This window comes from Schistocerca serialis, chromosome 3 (assembly GCF_023864345.2).
Source record: "Schistocerca serialis cubense isolate TAMUIC-IGC-003099 chromosome 3, iqSchSeri2.2, whole genome shotgun sequence".
Classification (NCBI taxonomy): Eukaryota; Metazoa; Arthropoda; class Insecta; order Orthoptera; family Acrididae; genus Schistocerca; species Schistocerca serialis.
Genome location: NC_064640.1, coordinates 160065142 through 160087476, shown reverse-complemented (window position 1 = coordinate 160087476; position 22335 = coordinate 160065142). Strand labels below are relative to the sequence as shown.

The window sequence follows — 22335 nt, the reverse complement described above, 5'->3', positions numbered from 1 at the left end:
CACCCATATTCTGACCAGGTGACAACTCTGTCATTTTCAAGGCAAAACTGCAGCAAGTAAGTGCTATGCAAGAGAATTTAAAACTTTTGTTTGCAGAGCAGTTCTGGAAAGATGACCCACACTCTCTCTCTCTCTCTCTCTCTCAGCCTTGCAGCACTAGCACAAGCCATTGCCAGCCCAGCACTGTCGCCCAGGTCAAACACCGTAGAGTGAGCTCTGTAATATGCCATCCCTGCCTTGTTCTGCATGGTTCACAGGTCAACACCAGACTGTGCTCACAAGTCTTGGGTGCATACTCTTCTCAGACAATGTACAGAAAATCATGTGGTTAACACAAGTATTCTACTCAGTTTGTGACATCCGGCTGATTGGCTACTGTCCTCCAAGTCTGCTGTTCCAACCTAAAATACCTGCATAGGGTGCAGCTTTGCCATCCTAACCTCTACTACAGCGGAAGAACATCATTTGACCTGTTACAGTACGAATTCAGCCAATGTTGTTTTTTAGTGGTTAATAAAAGTGTCTGATACCTTGTATCACTGCCCCTATATTGCTGTAGTCTGTTTTCCCTGTCTCTTGCAGTTATTGTGTGTTAATTGCTTGTTTTTGGCTTTTCCTATGGTATCAGCAATTGCAGAGAGTTTGAAGACTATGCTTCCATCTATGTTGTCTAGATGATACTGTTCAATTATGTCTCAATGTTTGTTCCACATTGCTTTACATAGCAGGAGGCATCTATCTGTATTTTATTGTGTGTACCTTTCTGATATGGTAATTCTGTGAATTGCGATTTGTTCACAGAGCATCACATTTGGTATAACTTCCCATGTTTGTATTACATCGAGGGTTTTTCTCTTTAATACAGTTGCATTTATATTACTGTGAAACTCTGCTACACCATTATATGTTAGTGAGTGTCCCTCATTGTTTGTGATGTATAGGTTAAGTTTATCTCATGTCCTTATCTTGGAATGGGCATTGACATCTGCCATTATAACTAGGCATTTTTTTCCTCAGCAAAAAAGCCTTTGTGCCTTATCGTGTTAGTGTAGGGTTCAACTTCATCTGTGTACCGAGTTGTAATCAACAATACCTGTCTGACTTGTTTTAATTCTGCCATGGCAAAGAGTTGAGTGCATAAGTGCAACATATGTTTCATAGTCACTTTTGGTTTTTTATAATGATGGTTGTCTTAGATTTTCTGTGTCCTGTTATTACTCTGACGTCTTGTATGTAACAAGTGACCATCACAAGAATAAGGCTCCTGGAGAGCCATCGTGTTCACATGTAGTTCTGTCTTACCTCACCGATTTCTGCATTAAACATTATTTTCCAGTGAGCATTTAACTATAAGGTTCTCATGACTATTTGGTATACACATAACATTCTTTCCCAGTTTTTGCTGGACTGAAGTACAGATGACCATCATATCTTATCAGATTCTTGTAGATCTAAATTTAAATTCAGGCCTTTAGACCTTTTGGTGCATGGTCTTCATAGCAAATTACACAATTCTAGTGTAGCCGTTGACAGGTTTTCAACCCTTAATATCATTCCGTCTGTTCGGTTAACAGGAAGCGTACTGATCAGACCTTTGAATGACTGAGTCTTATGATAAGTCTCTGTGTGGTTTTTAATATGTCCCTAGACTTTAATTTTCTGATTCATAGCTCTCTCCGTAGTTTTATACAGTCCAGTGCAACATCTGGGTTTGAAGTCTCCATGTTAGCTCTGAACTATTTTTGGTATCTATGCCTGCTGTTTTTATGTCATGCATGGGAGTTTCCGTTTGATGATGATGTCACCATGTAAGAGCCCAGATATAAGAGCTGCAATGGTGGGTGTTGCATTTCTTTGTGTTTGTTGTGTTTCACTGGGTGTCATACTGGTCTTAAGCATTAGCACTGGAGGCAAGGCTCCAGATGGAGGTTTGCCTCACTGGGGGTCTGAATATGATGTGCGTAATCAGATATTGTGTTACCCAGCCAGTGAAGGACGTAGCACTATGTGTGACCTGCTTTTTGTGATTGTTCAACTGATGATTGAGATATTCTTACTGCATTCCTCATTCTGTTTTTCACATGTTTCTGGGTTCAGGGTTACCCAATGAAATAAGTTATTCTTCACTTGTCTTCTGACCTAATAATATATACCCCTGTAGGCACATTTGGTTAACAAAATCAATCATGTAAAGGTAACAATACTGTACTGTCTCTGTTCCAAATACAGATGGGTGGATGTCAATCTACCGATGACAAGCATATAAGCAAACCAGATAGCTGGACAGAGATTTGAACCATCGCCCACGTCCCTCCAAGCGCCAACGCCGCCCCCCCCCCCCCCCCCCTCTGAATTTTTTATCCACAGAAGAGAACAAAAAGTGGGGTTTCTCAAAGAAATTTGTTCGATTAAGGCATAATAACCCAGAAAATTTTAATAAGCGTAATTGACAGCAACATCCGGAAAGAGATACAGCTACAGATTTAAAATATAACAGCCAGATCATATATAGGCAACTGTTCAACATCAACTAATCCTGCTGTGTTGCGGCAAACACAGAATAAGAGGAAGGAAACAGGAACAAATCATGTGACAAATGTTGCAGAGCAGCTGATAAATTAACTGACTAATGTGCAATAAAGCTTTGAAAATCTTGGAATTGTGCAGCATATAATTAAAAAGGAAAGACTATTTCAAAAATAAATGAAAGGGTGTTGAACTTAAAAACAGAAAAATATTTCCAAATGTAATCAGGTGTAGCAAGTGAGCGAGCGTGTGTGTGTGTGTGTGTGTGTGTGTGTGTGTGTGTGTGTGTGTGTGTGTGTGTGTGTGATTGCATTCTGATGAAGAACACAAACTTTAATAGCTAAGCTATGCTAACTTTCACCTCATTATTTGCCTGAATGCTACTCAATGCTTCAGAGGTTGTCTTTCACAATACTATTTCTTGTCTTGCATCCAGGATTTTCCACTATTTTCTTTCATAATAATTTAGACTGTATCTATTCTCTATATCTCACTATACTTTTGCTATCTCTTGTTCCATGGCCCATCAGAAATTTTGGCAGCCTTCTGGAAAGTCTGAAAACTTGCTCCCTCTGGGTAACACATCAAAAACTGGCATCAAGCTACTAGGCAGTCCTACCTCCACAGACTGGCCCCAATATGGTCAACCTATCATGTGGAATGACCTCAAATATTGTACTGCTGACAACAAATGATATACTCATCAGTTTTGCTGCTGGTCGTGCTTGTTTACCTCAACAGTGATCAGCAAATCTTCCAGTGGCCGTTCTTTGAATTCTGGCTTTATCTACATGATTTGCATTAGGTTATATTGTACTAGTGACAAATTTTGCTACTGCTTCAGACTGAACAGACTCACTCACTCTCTCTCTCTCTCTTTCTCTCTCTCTCTCTCTCTCTCTCTCTCTGGGGAAGTTTAGTATTCATTGACTTATCTGTGCTGCCATATAATGTTCTGACTATGCCCAGGAAAAATAAGCTATAAAAAATAACAGACAAATACCCATTTTGCTTTGCTACCTCCAACTGTCCCCCCTGGGGCACATTCAGCCACGAGCACTCACAACATACCTCCCAGGCAGATGGGTGGAATAGTCTGCCCGAGGCATCCTGAGCATATGAAGTAAATTGTGGTATTTTGTATGACACCATAATGTCAATAACTGCCATTTCAAAGGCTTTTAGTGAGATGTTTAAGTATTGGGGTACGTATTATCATCGTGCAATATGATGCAATTTTCCAATCTGAGGAGTCACACTTTAAATGAAAAAAGGAACTTAAAAGCCCACATGTCAATCCAAAGCAAGGATCTACCGTGTCACTCCAAAGCAAGGATCTACTGATGATTTACATGCGTGGTTAGACTGACGCATTCATGTACAAAGTTCATTTGTTGGAAAAACAGCTTGGTACAAAATATGTCTTCCATTACTTAAGTTACCTCCACCATAAAGCTTTTGTGTATTACCCAACAGAGCATAGTGCAGCTTTATCCAATTTTTAAGACAGAGTTTGGGGTATGAGGTTCTATACAGCACAGAATACAAAATGAAATTATTTACAACTTTGGTTTAGGTTCCACCAAAAACTATATCTTTGAATATGCTAATAGATAGGTATTATAGAACCATTAACTAATTACTATTTTCTTGTGAGGTCCATGTAAATACATTTTAAAATAAGTTGTAAAGTTGACACAGATCATGTCTAAGTTTGGGACAGTGTTATGTCACAACAACTATTCTTTCCGTAAAAAAAATAAAATTTTAAAAATGCAGAAAAGACTCAGCTTCATATTCAAACACTGAGGAAAAGCCTGCATATTGTTACTGCTTGGGCATCTGACACTAAATGTTTCTTCAGAAGTAAATAACAGTAAATGTCATCTTTTACAAACGTAATAAAATGTTTGTAATTTACCTTAGTTTGATTTTTGAGTTGTAGAAAACTTTTCATCACTGGGTTTGGTTGACAATCAAAGAAAGGTGGTTTCTCAAATTTTATAATCAGCAAGTTTTTCACTTACATGATGTGTCAAGAAGAAAATATTTCTAAAGATGAAGGATGGACATAAAATATTGTTGAAAAACAAAGGAATATTACAGTTTAACATTCAGTTAACAAAGAGGTTATTAAAGATTAATCATAACAAAATGGAGTGCATTCTTTCCAAAGAAACCAACCCCCACAGTTTACCTTAGTTGATTTAAGGAAAATGCAGAAAATCAGAATGGCTTGGTAGGGATTTGAAACACACACTTCCAAAGGTGAGTTCAGTGCTTCACAGATGCTTGTTCAATTAAATCACAATTCAGAAATATTTGAGCATCAGATGTGCATACAAAGAGTGACAACACTTGCAGTGTTTTCCAAAAGGAGCATTATCTGCTCCTCATTTAATTTCCAAATTTACTTATTATAAAGTAAATATAATGCAAAATGATACACTAACAAGCATTCACTTCAGTCACTTGTACTATACAAAAACACGATGAAGATATCATATGTCACTGGTTAATGAAAGATATATTCGCTGCCATAAGTAGATTTCTGGAAATAATTATGAAGTTTCTGGATAGTCGTGATGCTCATAACGTAATGTGGATAAAATCATCACCACCACTGCTATTAGCATAAGCAGAAGTGGAAGCAGCTGTAAGTTGTTATTCTTTCTCTAGTCAGCTCTTCACCAAACTATCCTTCAATAATTAACAACAATCTGATAGTATACCACAGTTTTTCAGTGTCCTATTTAAAACTAGTGGCAGCTAAGAGGTCAGATGCTAATGTAAACTACTGTAAAGTGCATAGTGCAGTCAATTTTACAGGCCACCTTCTGCCTTTGTAAGACAACAGAATTTAAATACATTCAAGGACTAGTTACAGTATGTTTAACTAGTACACCTCAAGGACAGTAAATATTAAAGTAAGAGTAAGTATTAGAATACATTCACAGAAACCAAATTATTATAATACCAACTGTGTAGGAATTCAACAGGAGATGAATTATGAAAATTATTATTAATGTAATCAGTGTCAAAAATTAAAATCATACTGTAAAGACTTAAGTGGAAGACACATAATGGAAGGAGTAAAGGTAATCACTACGTCTTTCATCACGTGCAAGCACATAAATAACACTGAAAACATTTCCGAGCTTTTGGATAGAGTCTTTCATCAGCGTTAACAAAGAACACACATACATTTGCACTGCTATATTGCCCCAGCTGACGACACTGTCCTGGCACTGTAGCCAGACTAGGGTGAGGGAATAGATGGGAAGAGCAAGAGATTTGACTTCAACAGCTGTATCACAACCTGTGGCATCTGAAGTGTCCCATCTCCCTACCTACCCCCTAATTACCAATTTCTCTGAATTACATAGATGAGAAATGTCCTTAATACACATCCCTTGATTCTCGAATCCCCCTACTCCTGTACTCTCCACTAGCCCCCTTCTCATACCCTCCTCTGTGCACATGCCTTCCACTTCATTACACTAATCTAATGTCACACTTTTGTCTGCATGGTCTCCCTCTTACCCCGTTCAAGCCCCCCCCCCCCCCCCACCACTCTGCTCGTAGCCCACTCCATTACTTCCTCTACAAGTAACTTCCTCTGCCTGCCCAGAGCAGAATCACTGATGCCACATTCCTACTCTGTTCCTTTGCTGCTTTCCTCTCCAGGCCATCAAAATCTACTCCCTACAGCCTTCCCTCCACTTCACCTGACATAATCCCCCATTCTATTGGACAGCAGCACTAGGAAGTGAAGTCATCAAGAAAAATATATATCTCCCTCTGTGTGTGTGTGTGTGTGTGTGTGTGTGTGTGTGTGTGTGTGTGTGTGAGCTTCAAATGAGAAAAATGTCTGAAAGCATGGTAACATTTTCGGTCTAGTTTCTCTATTGGTCCACTGTTAAGTGTCTCAAGCATGCGGTATATGGTTACCTTTACTTCTTTCATTATTCATAAAAAATATATTGTTAATGTTTTGTTTGGAAATAAATTACCATCACTGGTGATATAGCCATGCTTCTTTGTTAAAAGATTCTCAACAAATGCAATAATATGAGGTATATAATCAGTAACACGTGCTGTTATTGATGGCCTCTGAACATTCAGCTTTGTCATATCTTCAAAGAACTCATTCTCATAGTGCCTTGTCAGTGTCTTAATGTCTTCACCTTGCGAGAGCGCCATCTTAATTATTTTGTCATCCACATCTGTAATTCCCATAACAAAAACAACGTTCATTCCAAAGTGATTGGCTAATATCCTTCGTACAATATCAAACCTCACGTAACAGCTGCAAAGAAAGAAAAAAAAGGCAATGTTTAATGCCTGGAATTATGTACAATAAAAAAAATCACAGGATTGTTAGAATTGTAAGCTGTAAATTAAATCCTAGTTTGGGTGGCTCAAGTGCCTTAATGATTCAGATCAGAATACCATAGGTGTAACCATAATAGTAGGGTACCTGTGGAGAACCAGACAAATATATGATTCCTGAAGAGGTGGCAGCAGTCTTTTCAGTAACTGCAGGAGTTACAGTCTGGATCATTGACTGACACTAGTTAGCATTGCCTTGCTATGTTGGTACTGTGAATGGCTGCATGCAAGGGGAAATGACAGTTGTTATTTTTTCTGGGGGGCATGCAGTTCTACAGTACAGTTTAATGATGACAACATCCTCTCGGGTACAATTTTTAAGCTCCACACATTCCTCCATTACCAAATTGATGATTGTTTGATTCAACAAGGTGTATCCTACCAAATGATACTTTCTGATAGTTAAATCACATCATAAATTTATTTTCTCCCCAATCTGATATTTTAATTCTTCATTAGAGATCCAATCTACTCATCTAATCTTTGGCACAAGCCTGTAGCACCCCATTTAAAAAGCTTCTATGCTCTAGGGCTACAATGTGGTCAAATATCTCGAGAAAAGTCTTTTTAACATTTAGATTTACAGTAAATGTTAACAAATTTCTCATTTTCAAAGATTGTTTTTTTTGCTACTACCAGTGTACATTTTATACCTCTACTTTGGCCCTCATCACTTTGCTGCCCAAATAGCAGAACCCATCTACTGCTTTGGTGTCTAATTTTCTATTGTACTTTTGGTCTGCATCACCTAATTTAATTTTAGTGGATTCTGTTGTCCTCTTTTTACTTTTATAATTGTTCATCTTCCAAACTCTTTTCATGGCGCTATAAATTCTGTTCAACTGCTCTTCCAAGTTCTTTGCCATCTTTGATAGAATTAAAATGTCAATGGTAATCCCTAAACTTCAGTTCCTCCTTGATTTCCTTCACAGGTTTCTCAATTTACAGATTGATTAACACTGGGGATAAATTACAACCTGGTATCATCCCCCTTTCAGCTACTGTTTCTCTTATAACTATAGTCTCCTTTCTGTACAAGTTGCAGAAAACCTTTCGCGCCCTGCATTTTATCCCTGCTATCTTCAGAATTTCAAAGAGTGTTTTCTAGTCAACATTACCAAAAGCTTTCTCTAAATCTACAAATGCTATAAACATAAGTTTACTTTTCTTTAACTAATTTTCTAAGATAAGACATAAGGTCAGAATTGCATTGTGTGTTCCTACATGTTTCTGGAACCCAAACTGATTTTCCCCAAGGTCAACTTCTACCAGTTTTTCCATTCATCAGTCAATATTTCATGTTAGTATTTTGCAACCATGAGTTATTAAACAGATGGTTTGATAATATTCATGCATGTCATCACCTACCTTCTTTGGAATCGGAACTATTATCAGTATATTCTTCTAGAAGTCTGAGGGTACTTTGTCTCATATCTTTTACACCATGTACAATAGTTCTTTCATGTCTGCCTACCGAGCGGGGTGGCGCAGTGGTTAGACACTGGACTCGCATTCGGGAGGACGACGGTTCAATCCCGCGTCCGGCCATCCTGATTTAGGTTTTCCGTGATTTCCCTAAATCACTCCAGGCAAATGCCGGGATGGTTCCTCTCAAAGGGCACGGCCGACTTCCTTCCCTATCCTTCCCTAATCTGATGAGACCGATGACCACGCTATCTGGTCTCCTTCCATAAAACCAACCAACCAACCATGTCTGCCTGTCCCAAAGATCTCAATAATTCTGAAGGAACGTCACCTATTCCAGGGCCTTTTTTTTTTTTTTTTTTAACTCAGATCTTTCAGTGCTCAGGCAAATTCTTCTCACAGCATCATATCTCCCACCTTATCTTGAGTCTTCCCTTTGTATAAGACTGTCATCAAGTTCACTTCCCTTGTATAGCCATTCCATATATTGCTTCCATCTTTCAGCCTTCCTGTCTTCGTTTGGTGTTAGCTTGCCATCTGAGCTCGGAATGTTCACACAAGTGCTTCTCTTTTCTCAAAAGAACTCTTATATTTTCCTGCTGGATGCAGCTATCTTTTAAACAGTCACACACTCTTCTACAGCATTACATTTCTCCTCTAGTCATTCCTACTTTGCCATTTTCACTTTCTATCAATCTCAGTTTTAGATATCTGTACCAATTTTGTGTGCTTCATTTGCTGCATTTTTATATACTTTCCCTTTTCAATTAAATTCAATACCTCACATGTTACCTAAGGCTCCTAGCTCTTGTCTTTTTGACTATTTGATCCTCTGATGTCTTTACTATTTCATTTTTCAAAGCTACCCCTTCACCTTCTATAACATATTCCTTTCCCCTGTATCTGTCAATCCCCAAATGCTTCCACTGAAACATCCCACAAATAGGAGTTTTTTTCCATTTATCCAAGTTCCATCACCTTCGTTTTATAACTCTCTCAATTTCTTCAGTTTTAAGCTGGATAAATTATGGCCAGGGTTCATACCTACCCCGGGAAATGTTTCACAGTTTAAAATCTAGTTTTGAAATCTTTTGTCTTACCATTACGTAATCTGTCTGAAACCATCCTGGCGTCTTTCGGTCTCTTCCACGTGTAAAACCTTCTTTCACGGTTCTTAAACCACATGCTAGTGATAATTACATTATTTCCTGAGCAAAATTCTAACAGACAACTTTCCCTTACATTTGTTTCCCCTACCATTTTCCCTTCTCTTCCTGTTTCTACTGTAGAATTCCAGTCTTCCATCACAATTAAATGTTGATTTCCCTTCACTATCTGAATAATTTCTTTTATCTCATTATACATTTCTTCAGTCTCTTTGGCAACTGCAAGACATTGGCATGAATACTTGGACAACTGTGGTGGGTGCTGGCTTTGTGTCTGTCTTTGTTATGGCAATGCATTCACTATGCTGTTATAGTAGCTTACTTGCATTCCTATTTTCTTGATCATTATTGCACCAACTCCTGTATTACCACTATATCATTTTCTGTTGGTAACCCTGCATTCATAAGACCCAGAATTCCTGTTTTTTACACCACTGCACTTCACTAATTACCACAATATCGAACTTAAGCTTATCCATTTCTCCTTTTAAATTCTCTAACTTACATACTAAACTAAAGGATCCTAATATTCCATGCCCCAGACTGCAAATTGCCAGTTTTGTTGTTGGGGGACTATTTTACCTATCATACTCACATCATTAGAGTGAAACAGTTTCCTTAAATTCGCTGCAGAGCAATATTTTTAGATGTAGCTCTATATTAGAATTTCTCTTTAATGATAACATGTTCACACTGACACAAGACTGATTGGAAGGTGAAACCACACTGATTTTGGATGATTTATTGAAGACTGAGATTAAAAATGTCTGATTCACTGTACCGTATTTACTCGAATCTAAGCCGCACTTTTTTTCCGGTTTTTGTAATCCAAGAAACCGCCTGCGGCTTAGAATCGAGTGAAAAGTAAGCGAAAGTTCTGAAAAATATTGGTAGGTGTCGCCACAACAAACTTCTGCCCTCAAATATATGTCGCGCTACACAGGTATGCTTTGCAGGCACAAAGATAAATACTGACGCCAAAACCTCTGCGTCAGTAAATAAATTAAAAGGTAGAAGAATGTAAACATTATGCCATTTATTCTTTCGTGTTTGCTGCTATTTCATTTAAATCCTGTCTGCCTAATAAACTACGAAACTAGAACAGCAAACGTGGAAGAACATACATATTATGTGATGTTTATATTCGTATTTATTCTTATGCTGAATAGCTATACAGTCAGAAACTAAGCACGGCAACTGACTAGATTTTTATATCTAAGATGACCCTAATTTCTGTGCAGAATGTAATGTGCTAAAGAGTCGTCTGCAAAGATTTTCAAACAGAAAAAAATTTTCGCTAAACTCTCGTTCAGAACATCATCTCTCATACGCAGTCTATTATTTGGTTCTTGTTGATCATTATCAAAGAAAGCAGCAGTTTAAGTAACAACAAATAGCAGACTCTCGCCATTGTTTCGCTTATGAGACAATTCCTCTTTTTCATTTTCTCTCATACGCAGTCTATTATTTGGTTCTTGTTGATCATTATCAAAGAAAGCAGCAGTTTAAGTAACAACAAATAGCAGACTCTCGCCATTGTTTCGCTTATGAGACAATTCCTCTTTTTTCCCCCCTTGTAAGCCGCGGTAGCGCGCACAAAAGCAAGCCTTGCCGCGAGCGGCGACAGGTCGTAAACACGCATTATCAGAATGTAACAAACAATGCATGACAGAGTACAATAATGCATTTTCAGCTTAGAGTGACATAAACACCTATAACAAAGAGAACGGCACTTATCAGATCAAAGCAAAATAAGCAATCGATTCCAACCAGACGAAGCACGCGAAAAAGGAAGGGTACCCGTATAAATATGGACGGAGCGCCTGACACATTGCAATGGCCACCTGGTAAGGCTTAACTGTTAAGCTTACGACTCGAACTAAACTACTGTAGCTGTATCTTCATCCACTCGATCTCAATTGTGTTTCACGTTACAATGGATCAACCGTTTTTCGATTTGGAGGGGCGGCCTAAAACTTTTCTCTCACCTTGAATTTCGAGTCTCAAATTTCAGGAGCGGCTTAGATTCAGGACATTTTTTTTCCCCTTGATTTTGAGTCTCATTTTTTGGGTGCGGCTTAGATTCGAGTAAATGCGGTATTTACTTAGCAAAAGACTTATATTTCTCTTTCACTTGTGTCCCATGTACTTATTATTTTAGATTTTAAATCACAGCAAACATAAACTCTTGAACACTTCCTTGATAAACTATGCATTCAGCCTTTAGAAGGGTACAACCTGAGGGATGAACAGAATCTGAGGAGAAGTTGAGTTTAAGACACATGTATGACATAATAACAACACAGGCATTCAGTGGTAGAACATGCTATAAAACTCATCAGAATTAAGTGTTTTTGATTGCACATTGAGATGGGTGACAAACAGCGCTGGGGTGTGTCCTAGCATGGCTGCCCAAAGGGTTGGCTGTTTCACTGGTAATTGCTGCCGGGAAGGGCCTCTATGGCCTATATTCTCAGGGATGATCAAATTTGTAATTGTTTACAACATTTACTAATGATGATCTGCAGGCTTTGATGAATGACTGATTGGCTAAAGGAAAGTGTGGAAAAGGGACACACTATTCAATGAGCTGAATCAGTTTCCAAGGAAAACAAAAAAAGGAAATTATAGGGAATGAGCAGCAGCGGTAAATTAAATACAAATTAATTTGAAATTAATCAATCAACTTAGATTTTATTTGGAATAAAATATGGACAATAATGAAGTAGACAATAGTAGTGAGGAAAATAGAAACACTTCAGTTACAATTGGAAATTCTAATTAGGTCAGTATAACATGGAATCTGAATCACACGTTGTTCCTGGTGAATTTTGACACAGATGAGAGGTCAAAACTAGGGATTCAATCTCACGACTTTTCATTTCCAAACATGGGCTTTATCACTACTCAAACAGGCCTAACAATGTACTGATTATTTATTCACTTAATATGCATGCGTATAATATGAAACTGGAAAGGAGAATGATGCACTTGTTCATGTGTGTAGATACACACACAACGAATACTACTTGTAAATTTATGTGTAAATGTGAGAACACCAGAAAAATCACCCTTGGAAGACATCATACCAATACCACGTAGCTTTGTTAATGGTCTCAACTTCAGAAGTAAGAGAGAGCACAAGTTTGTTCAGGTACGCCATATCCAGTTGAAGCCACTCACTGATGATTAGATCCCGTAGACCCACCAAAATGATGGAATACTGACTGCTAGATTTCACCCACTGTTCTAAATACTTCCACACATTTTCTGTGGGGTTTAGATCAGGAGATTTAGGGGGTCAGTTGAGGTGCAACAGCATGCCTGTGTCTATAATTCCTCTGTCTTGTACTGAAATATCACAATCATTCAGGCACAGTCCCTCTAATCGACATAAGAAATCTGCCAAGTTCTTAATGTGATGCTCACACTGACCTATCAGTGGACTCAACCGACACCTCTGAGAAAACAATGTCAGCCAGCAATTTTGCTACATCATCATGACATCACGTCAAACAGCCCACAGCTAAAGAGTATACTGGTAATATGGCAATAGTATTTTATTGTGAGTGGATTGCTGTTCAGATGTAAGTTACTGAAACTGTTGTTCTTACTATACATCTCTCCCACCAGCAGAAAATACTTGTCTTCCATCAGACTATGGTGAATAAGTGTTGTGTACAAGACTGTATTGACAGTTACTGATCTAGGGGAAAAAAAAAATCTGTGTTCAAATTTTCAAAGAACACCAAACTGATGAAGAAATGGACTCATGCTATTTGACAGGAGAACTTCAATCCATCAGAACATTCTGTGGTAATCACTATGAAGTTACATTTATAACAAAAAAGCAAAGTTAATTTCATTGTATATGAGTGGTACATAACAATAAATCATAACCCCACAGGCTCCATTATCACTGCACAGCTCCACTGAAAGTGTTGAGCAAATGACTTCTATAGTTCAGATTTAGTGTGTTTCAATAAGTATCAACTTTACAGTACACAAGTTACATAAGACTATTGTTCCAGCGTATCGACAAGCGACAGCATGAAAATGAACACATGAGCAGAGAAGGCTGTGAGATGACGACAGCCAATAGCCCGCTGACTAGGATTGCACTACGACAGGAGCAGCCTGCTAGCCTCGTTGGGACAGTTAGAAGACGGACACTAGTGGAGCTGTTCTTAGAGAGTCATATTCATTATTTGCATGGACATTGTAGATAGTGAAGGACACTGACTTTTTCGCATGTTGCCCCTCGCTTGCGACAACTCGTTGTAAATACGAAGTTAAGTGTTGTCAATCTTCTTTCTTGTAATAAAAACTATTAATGTGATTTGCTTGAATTGTTGTATAGCTATCAGGAAAGGCAGCATCCTTTGGGCACCCTGTAATAGATGAGTGGGCAGGACCCCACAGCTATATGTGACACTGTAAACAACTTATTTAATGAAAACTCCCTACAGTAATTACAAATGTAATTCTGGCATACCTAAATTTTGGTCCTAAAGTGTTCTGTTTGATGAATAGTTTTTTCTGCATCATGAATAACTAAATACTTTTAAGGTAGTCGTAGTGCTTTGCTATCAAAGGTGTACTGCATGCTTTCACAAATGTGAAATCTTTACAGTCAGATGATGTGCAAGTACAATTATTTGATTGAAATTTTTTTTCTGAAATTATTTTCTTTTTCTTTCTTTCCAGGTTTATCAAGAACACTTTATTTCACGTGATCTAATTCATCAAAGCACTGCAATTGACAGGAAAACAGGGAGAATATCAACACTTCCTTCGGAGAGCCCCGGTTTAAAGAAATTGCTATCCCTTGTATATTAGCAAACTATCCCAGTTATTTGAGCTCAAGACAAAATGTTCAACAATAACACCCAAGGCAAAGAAGACAGGGGCTGGAAGTGGCCATATGTGAAAGCATACCAAGAGCTTCTGCAAATAAGGGGGAAAAGGAAAATAATTTTCAAGATTATGATGAATAGTGAGAAAAAGTGAAAATGTTACAGTGAATAACCTGTGGAGTAAAGTTGTGAAGAAAGATTATGTACTGTTCCTGTATTTTAGCTTTGAGAAAACTCTCCATGATAATTTTTATATAACAGTTCGCAGAAACCTCAGTGTAAAACTGTATATGAAGGATGTAGAGACTGTTGCCAACGCACTATGAAAGACCATAAGCAGTGTAACTGAAGCTGAAAATGTACCGAGGTTATGTACAGACTTAATTAGTGGCAGAAAGAGTGATTTACACATCCCAGTTATACTATCCCTTCTTGGAATGTTACCAGTCAAAAAAGGTAAGAAGAAGGTTGTTTCATTCATGAAGTCACAAACTACACTGTCTCTTCAATTGAAGGCTCATCATAAATTTTATCCAGAGCTTTTGTTTCTTTGTTCTATATTGTTTAGTCTTCCTCCACATGTTTACACATTTTTATGATCAGCTGGTTCTGTCATTGAACCTCATCCAAATTCATTAAGGGAGCTTAGCTGCAATGTAAATGTGAACCCAAGTAATCCTAATTTATTAAGTCACTCGACGGAAGAAGTTTCACATTAGGAACCACATGATCTGGTCATGGCCTTTATGCTAGATGAGATTCACGCAAGCCATATGTATATTCGAAAGCAGGAAATATTACTGAAATGACTTTGGATACAGTAAATATAGCAACATGATTCAGGGTATTCTTCTTCCTTTCAATAAGGTAAATTTATTGCCTTTGAAGAAACAGAATGTAGAAAGCTTGTTTCATGTAGTAAGTGTATTAGCAGTATGTGTAGAAGCTGTTGGCTTTCAAATTTTTTTCACTTGCTGCAGATAACAATCCCATCAATAGAAAATGTGTTACACATTTTGCAAATCCACCACAAGACATTTTTGTGTACCCATCTCCAACAGATAGTAAAAGACCACTGTTTTTTTCCGCCCGACATTGTTCATATTTTTAAGTGCATAAGAAAGAGCTGGATAAATCTGAAGAACCATACACAAACACTTTGATATCCAGATTTGGTTAATCCTTGATAATCCTAATACTGTTAGATATGCATCTTTTGCTGCAATTAGGGAAGTATATGATACAGAAAGCCAAAAGCTGCTAAAATACAGTTATGAAATGTCAGTGAAAGCTGTGTGGTGTTCCTCTTCAGAAAGGCAAATGCACAGAACTGGGAGGCTACAGCTAATATATAAATTTGATTAGGATCTGGATGGGCATTGTCAATGTTGAAACACATCTGAAGGGAATTCAGCATAAAGAAGAAATTCAGAAGCCTCTCATCAATAAAGCAGGAGACATGCATTATAGTTTCCTGGACACATTTATTACTTGGTTAGACAAATGGAGAAGTTTAAGCTCAGAGAATAGTATCAACTGTCACTAGAAACTCACATTTTGGCTTACTAATTATGGATTAATGCAAGTAACTGAATACTGTAGTAAGGAACTAAACATATGTTATAAACTGCCAAGCAAGTTCCATACTGGTCCTCTGGAAGCAAAAGTTGGTCTTCATAGATAATTATCGAGACATCAGTGTTGTATCTCATTTAGGCAGTTGTTGGAAACTGAAAAGAAGTTAAGGCTCATGAGTAACTTAGAACTAATCCACAAAAGAAGTTGAGGAAGTGGAGAGATGCATATCTGTGATGAAAATACCAAGAGCAGTGTGTGTGATGTTAGTGACTTATTTTTTAATTTCAGTATCACTTGATGTTGTTTTGGTCTTCAGTCCTGAGACTGGTTTGATGCAGCTCTCCATGCTACTCGATCCTGTGCAAGCTTTTTCATCTCCCAGAACCTACTGCAACCTACATCTTTCTGAATCTGCTTAGTGTATTCATCTCTTGGTCTCCCTCTACGATTTTTACCCTCCACGCTGCCCTCCAATACTAAATTGGTGATCCCTTGATGCCTCAGAACATGTCCTACCAACCGATCCCTTCTTCTGGTCAAGTTGTGCCACAAACTTCTCTTCTCCCCAGTCCTATTCAATACTTCCTCATTAGTTATGTGATCTACCCATCTAATCTTCAGCAATCTTCTGTAGCACCACATTTTGAAAACTTCTATTCTCTTCTTGTCCAAACTATTTATCGTCCATGTTTCACTTCCATACATGGCTACACTCCATACAAATACTTTCAGAAACGACTTCCTGACACTTAAATCTATACTCGATGTTAACAAATTTCTCTTCTTCAGAAACGCTTTCCTTGCCATTGCCAGTCTACATTTTATATCGTCTCTACTTCGACCATCATCAGTTATTTTGCTCCCCAAATAGCAAAACTCCTTTACTACTTTAAGTGTCTCATTTCCTAATCTAATTCCCTCAGCATCACCCGACTTAATTAGACTACATTCCATTATCCTTGTTTTGCTTTTGTTGATGTTCATCTTATATCCTCCTTTCAAGACACTGTCCATTCCATTCAACTGCTCTTCCAAGTCCTTTGCTGTCTCTGACAGAATTACAATGTCATCGGCGAACCTCAAAGTTTTTATTTCTTCTCCTTGAATTTTAATACCTACTCCGAATTTTTCTTTTATTCCCTTTACTGCTTGCTCAATATACAGATTGAATAACATCGGGGAGAGGCTACAACCCTGTCTTACTCCCTTCCCAACCACTGCTTCCCTTTCATGTCCCTCGACTCTTATAACTGCCATCTGCTTTCTGTACAAATTGTAAATAGCCTTTCGCTCCCTGTATTTTACCCCTGCCACCTTTAGAATTTGAAAGAGAGTATTCCAGTCAACATTGTCAAAAGCTTTCTCTAAGTCTACAAATGCTAGAAACGTAGGTTTGCCTTTCCTTAATCTTTCTTCTAAGATAAGTCGTATTGTCAGTATTGCCTCACGTGTTCCAGTGTTTCTACGGAATCCAAACTGATCTTCCCCGAGGTTGGCTTCTACTAGTTTTTCCATTCGTCTGTAAAGAATTCGTGTTAGTATTTTGCAGCTGTGACTTATTAAACTGATAGTTCTGTAATTTTCACATCTGTCAACACCTGCTTTCTTTGGGATTGGAATTATTATGTTCTTCTTGAAGTCTGAGGGTATTTCGCCTGTTTCATACAACTTGCTCACCAGATGGTAGAGTTTTGTCAGGACTGGCTCTCCCAAGGCTGTCAGTAGTTCCAATGGAATGTTGTCTACTCCGGGGGCCTTGTTTCGACTCAGGTCTTTCAGTGCCCTGTCAAACTCTTCACGCAGTATCATATCTCCCATTTCATCTTCATCTACATCCTCTTCCATTTCCATAATATTGTCCTCAAGCACATCGCCCTTGTATAGACCCTCTATATACTCCTTCCACCTTTCTACTTTCCCTTCTTTGCTTAGAACTGGGTTTCCATCTGAGCTTTTGATATTCATACAAGTGGTTCTCTTTTCTCTGAAGGTCTCTTTAATTTTCCTGTAGACAGTATCTATCTTACCCCTAGTGAGATAAGCCTCTACATCCTTACATTTGTCCTCTAGCCATCCCTGCTTAGCCATTTTGCACTTCCTGTCGATCTCATTTTTGAGACGTTTGTATTCCTTTTTGCCTGCTTCATTTACTGCATTTTAATATTTTCTCCTTTCATCAATTAAATTCAGTATTTCCTCTGGCACCCAAGGATTTCTACTAGCCCTCGTCTTTTTACCTACTTGATCCTCTGCTGCCTTCACTACTTCATCCCTCAAAGCTACCCATTCTTCTTCTACTGTATTTCTTTCCCCCATTCCTGTCAATTGTTCCCTTATGCTCTCCCTGAAACTCTTTACAACCTCTGGTTTAGTCAGTTTATCCAGGTCCCATCTCCTTAAATTCCCACCTTTTTGCAGTTTCTTCAGTTTTAATCTACAGTTCATAACCAATAGATTGTGGTCCGAATCCACATCTGCCCCTGGAAATGTCTTACAATTTAAAACCTGGTTCCTAAATGTCTGTCTTACCATTATATAATCTATCTGAAACCTGTCAGTATCTCCAGGCTTCTTCCATGTATACAACCTTCTTTCATGATTCTTAAACCAAGTGTTAGCTATGATTATGTTGTGCTCTGTGCAAAATTCTACCAGGCGGCTTCCTCTTTCATTTCTTAGCCCCAATCCATATTCTCCAACTATGTTTCCTTCTCTCCCTTTTCCTACACTCGAATTCCAGTCACCCATGACTATTAAATTTTCGTCTCCCTTCACAATCTGAATAATTTCTTTTATTTCATCATACATTTCTTCAATTTCTTCGTCATCTGCAGAGCTAGTTGGCATATAAACTTGTACTACTGTAGTAGGTGTGGGCTTAATATCTATCTTGGCCACAATAATGCATTCACTATGCTGTTTGTAGCAGCTTACCCGCATTCCTATTTTCCTATTCATTATTAAACCTACTCCTGCATTACCCCTATTTGATTTTGTGTTTATAACCCTGTAGTCACCTGACAAGAAGTCTTGTTCCTCCTGCCACCGAACTTCACTAATTCCCACTATATCTAACTTCAACCTATCCATTTCCCTTTTTACATTTTCTAACCTACCTGCCCGATTAAGGGATCTGACATTCCACGCTCCGATCCGTAGAACACCAGTTTTCTTTCTCCTGATAACGACATCCTCTTGGGTAGTCCCCGCCCGGAGATCCGAATGGGGGACTATTTTACCTCCGGAATATTTTACCCAAGAGGACGCCATCATCATTTAATCATACAGTAAAACTGCATGCCCTCGGGAAAAATTACGGCTGTAGTTTCCCCTTGCTTTCAGCCGTTCGCAGTACCAGCACAGCAAGGCCGTTTTGGTTATTGTTACAAGGCCAGATCAGTCAAATCATCCAGACTGTTGCCCTTGCAACTACTGAAAAGGCTGCTGCCCCTCTTCAGGAACCACATGTTTGTCTGGCCTCTCAACAGATACCCCTCCGTTGTGGTTGCACCTACGGTACGGCTATCTGTATCGCTGAGGCACACAAGCCTCCCCACCAACGCCAAGGTCCATGGTTCATGGGGGGGGGGGGGGGGGGGGGCAGTATCACTTATGGTATTAAAAAAAATGTTGAATCTGATCATCCAGTTTTAACATACATTGCTGGTTTCTTTTGTCACTCATTGATAAGGAAATTTCAGTGTACAAAGTGCACAGATTTTTTTTACCCTTGGTAGGTATACAACAATTTATAAGCAGTTAAATTTAATTAGATGATTGGACAGAGGCAGTTTTAAATTCCCATATGAATTTCCTGTGACAGTTTTTGCACACAGTTACTTGACTCTGCGAAGGTTGCTGGTAACACATCTCTTCATGAAGCTACTGAATCAGTGAGCAGTAGCAGCTGAACTCATTTTGAAAATAATTATGGATAATGATGTGGTGTGTGCAAATTGTTGTCCTTGACATATTGTGCCAGAAATGTACAAGAAAATTATATAGACCACTGTAAATATTGCACCAAATAATTTTTACAAAAAGAAAAATAATGAAACCTCTGTACAGCCTCTTCAAGGCTCTAATAAGAAGCAGCTTCAAACACTATGCCACAACTTAAAATATTTTTTTTTATTTTCATCTTTGTCTAATTGCTTTACCATTGCCTTTTGCATATTTCCACATATCCTGAATGCAAAATGTTTTTACTCTTCAATGAAGTGCATAATGTGCTTAGTGATTAATGTAAAATCAAACGTAAGTGCTGTACAGTGTTTTGAAAATGCTGGGAAACAAAGATCTGAATTTTTCTGGGCATAGTGTGACAATATTTCGTTTTACTACTTAACACTCATTGCTTGCTACCTGTCACTAGCCTCCAGATGAGCCCAGATTAAAATGCTTTTACTCTTTAAATGAATGATACTGTGCTCAGTGAGAAGTGTAACATCAAGTGTAAGTGCTGTACAATCTCCTGAAAATGGTAGAAACAAAACTCTGAATTTATTGGCACAATTTGACATACACTTCCTGTTGAATGCTTAATAAGCACTGTTTACCACATACCATATACTCATACTTCCAGATGTACTCAAAATAAATTACAATGTCAAGCTGCACAGCAAGACAACTTACTGTTAGAGTTCCTTTGAATAATTTCTGCACTTATGGTGCACATTTCAAGTAATTAATGCATCCTGACTCTCAGATAAATTAGCTATACAAGAAATTTTTCAGTGTTTATATTTTCTCCCCCTCTCTGAAAATATGGCTAGTACATCTACATCATTACTCTGCAATTCACACTTAAGTTCCTGGCAGAGGGTTTGTCAAACCATTTTCATACTGCTTCTTTACCATTCCACTCTCAGATTGTGTGTGGGAAAAAGGAACACCTAAATCTTTCCGTTCGAGCTCTGATTTCTCGTATTTTATTATGATGATCATTTCTCCATACGTAGGTGGGTGTTAACAAAATATATTCACATTTGAAAGAGAAAGTTGGTGACTGATATTTCATAAAAGATCTCGTCGCAAAGAAAACTGCCTTCGTTTCAGTGACTACCACCCCAACTTGTGTATCATATCAGTCACACTCTCATCCCTGTTGCTGCCCTTCTCTGCACTTTTTCGATGTCCTCCGTCAGTCCTACCTGGTAAGGATCCCACACTGTGCAGCAATATTCCAGCAGAGGACAGAAAGTGTAATTTTGGGCTGTCTCTTTAGTGGGTTTGCTGCATCTTCTAAGTGTCCTGCCAACAAAGCACAGTCTTTGCTTTGCCTCCCCCACAATATTATCTATGTGGTCTTTCCAATTTAAGTTGCTCATAATTGTGATTCCTAGGTATTTGGTTGAATTGACAGCCCTTAGATTTGTGCGATTTATTGTATACCCAAAATTTATTGGATTTCTTTTAGTACCCATGTGGATGACCTTGCACTTTTCTTTGTTTAGTGCCAATTGCCACTTTTTGCACAAACAGAAAATCTCTTTAGATGATTTTGCAATTGTAATTGGTCGTCTGATGATTTTAGTAGATAGTAAATTATGGCATCATCTGCAAACAATTTAAGGGGGCTGCTCAGATTATCACCTAGATCATTTATGTAAACCAGGAACAGCAGAAGGCCTATGACACTACCTTTCGGAATGCCAGATATCACTTATGTTCTACTCGATGATTTACCGTCTATCACTACGAACTGTGACCTCTCCGAGAGGAAATCACGAATCCAGTCACACAACTGAGACGATACTCCATATTAACGCCACTTGATGACTATTAGTCACTTGTGAGGAATGGTATCAAAGGCCTTCTGGAGACCTAGGAATATAGAATCAGTGGAGATCCCTTGTTGAGAGCACTCATTACTCCATGGGAATAAATTTGTAGGGTATAATCAGTATCTTTCATATTAATAAACAAAACTGCATCTCTGTTAAGTAATTTGCTACTGGGCTGTTTTTATATAAACAACCAAGTTCAAATGGAAAGTGGGTCATTAAGAACAATTTATCACTGTTAAATGAAGAATTCAAGCAAAGTGATTAGGCACTCCAGACACAATTTCTTTGCAGTATTTTGTGACTGAGTAATGAGCATCAGCAGGCTTCGTGACGTATCAGTTCATGTGGGTCACCAAGCATGGTGTCACAAATTTGTTGGCAGGCCTTATATCCTCGGTGGTGTCACCTTAACAGAGTAGCAAGGTGTACTGTCACATGATATGTCAGAGCATCAATGTTACTCACACTTGGCCTACAAGGAACACCTTCCTAATGGACCTTGGAAAACCATATAATCTAAGGGGGACACAACAACAATAATTAGGATTTTTAATAATCTCCTGTAACAAGGAACTTTTCTTCAGGAGCTTATTAGTGTTTCTC

The 22335-nt window shown here is 38.3% G+C and overlaps 1 protein-coding gene across 2 annotated transcripts in view; it reads right to left on the bottom strand.

The window, feature by feature from the left end:
- LOC126469866 (cysteine--tRNA ligase, mitochondrial) overlaps window positions 1–22335 on the bottom strand; it is a 103795-nt gene that overhangs the window by 67588 nt on the left and 13872 nt on the right. The window contains exon 2 of one of the 2 annotated variants that reach the window (XM_050097176.1): window positions 6540–6835. The exons of the other annotated variant lie outside the window; for it this stretch is intronic. Coding sequence (XP_049953133.1) covers window positions 6540–6835 — 296 coding nt within the window. The remainder of the gene's footprint in view (window positions 1–6539; window positions 6836–22335) is intronic. 2 annotated transcript variants of the gene reach the window in all.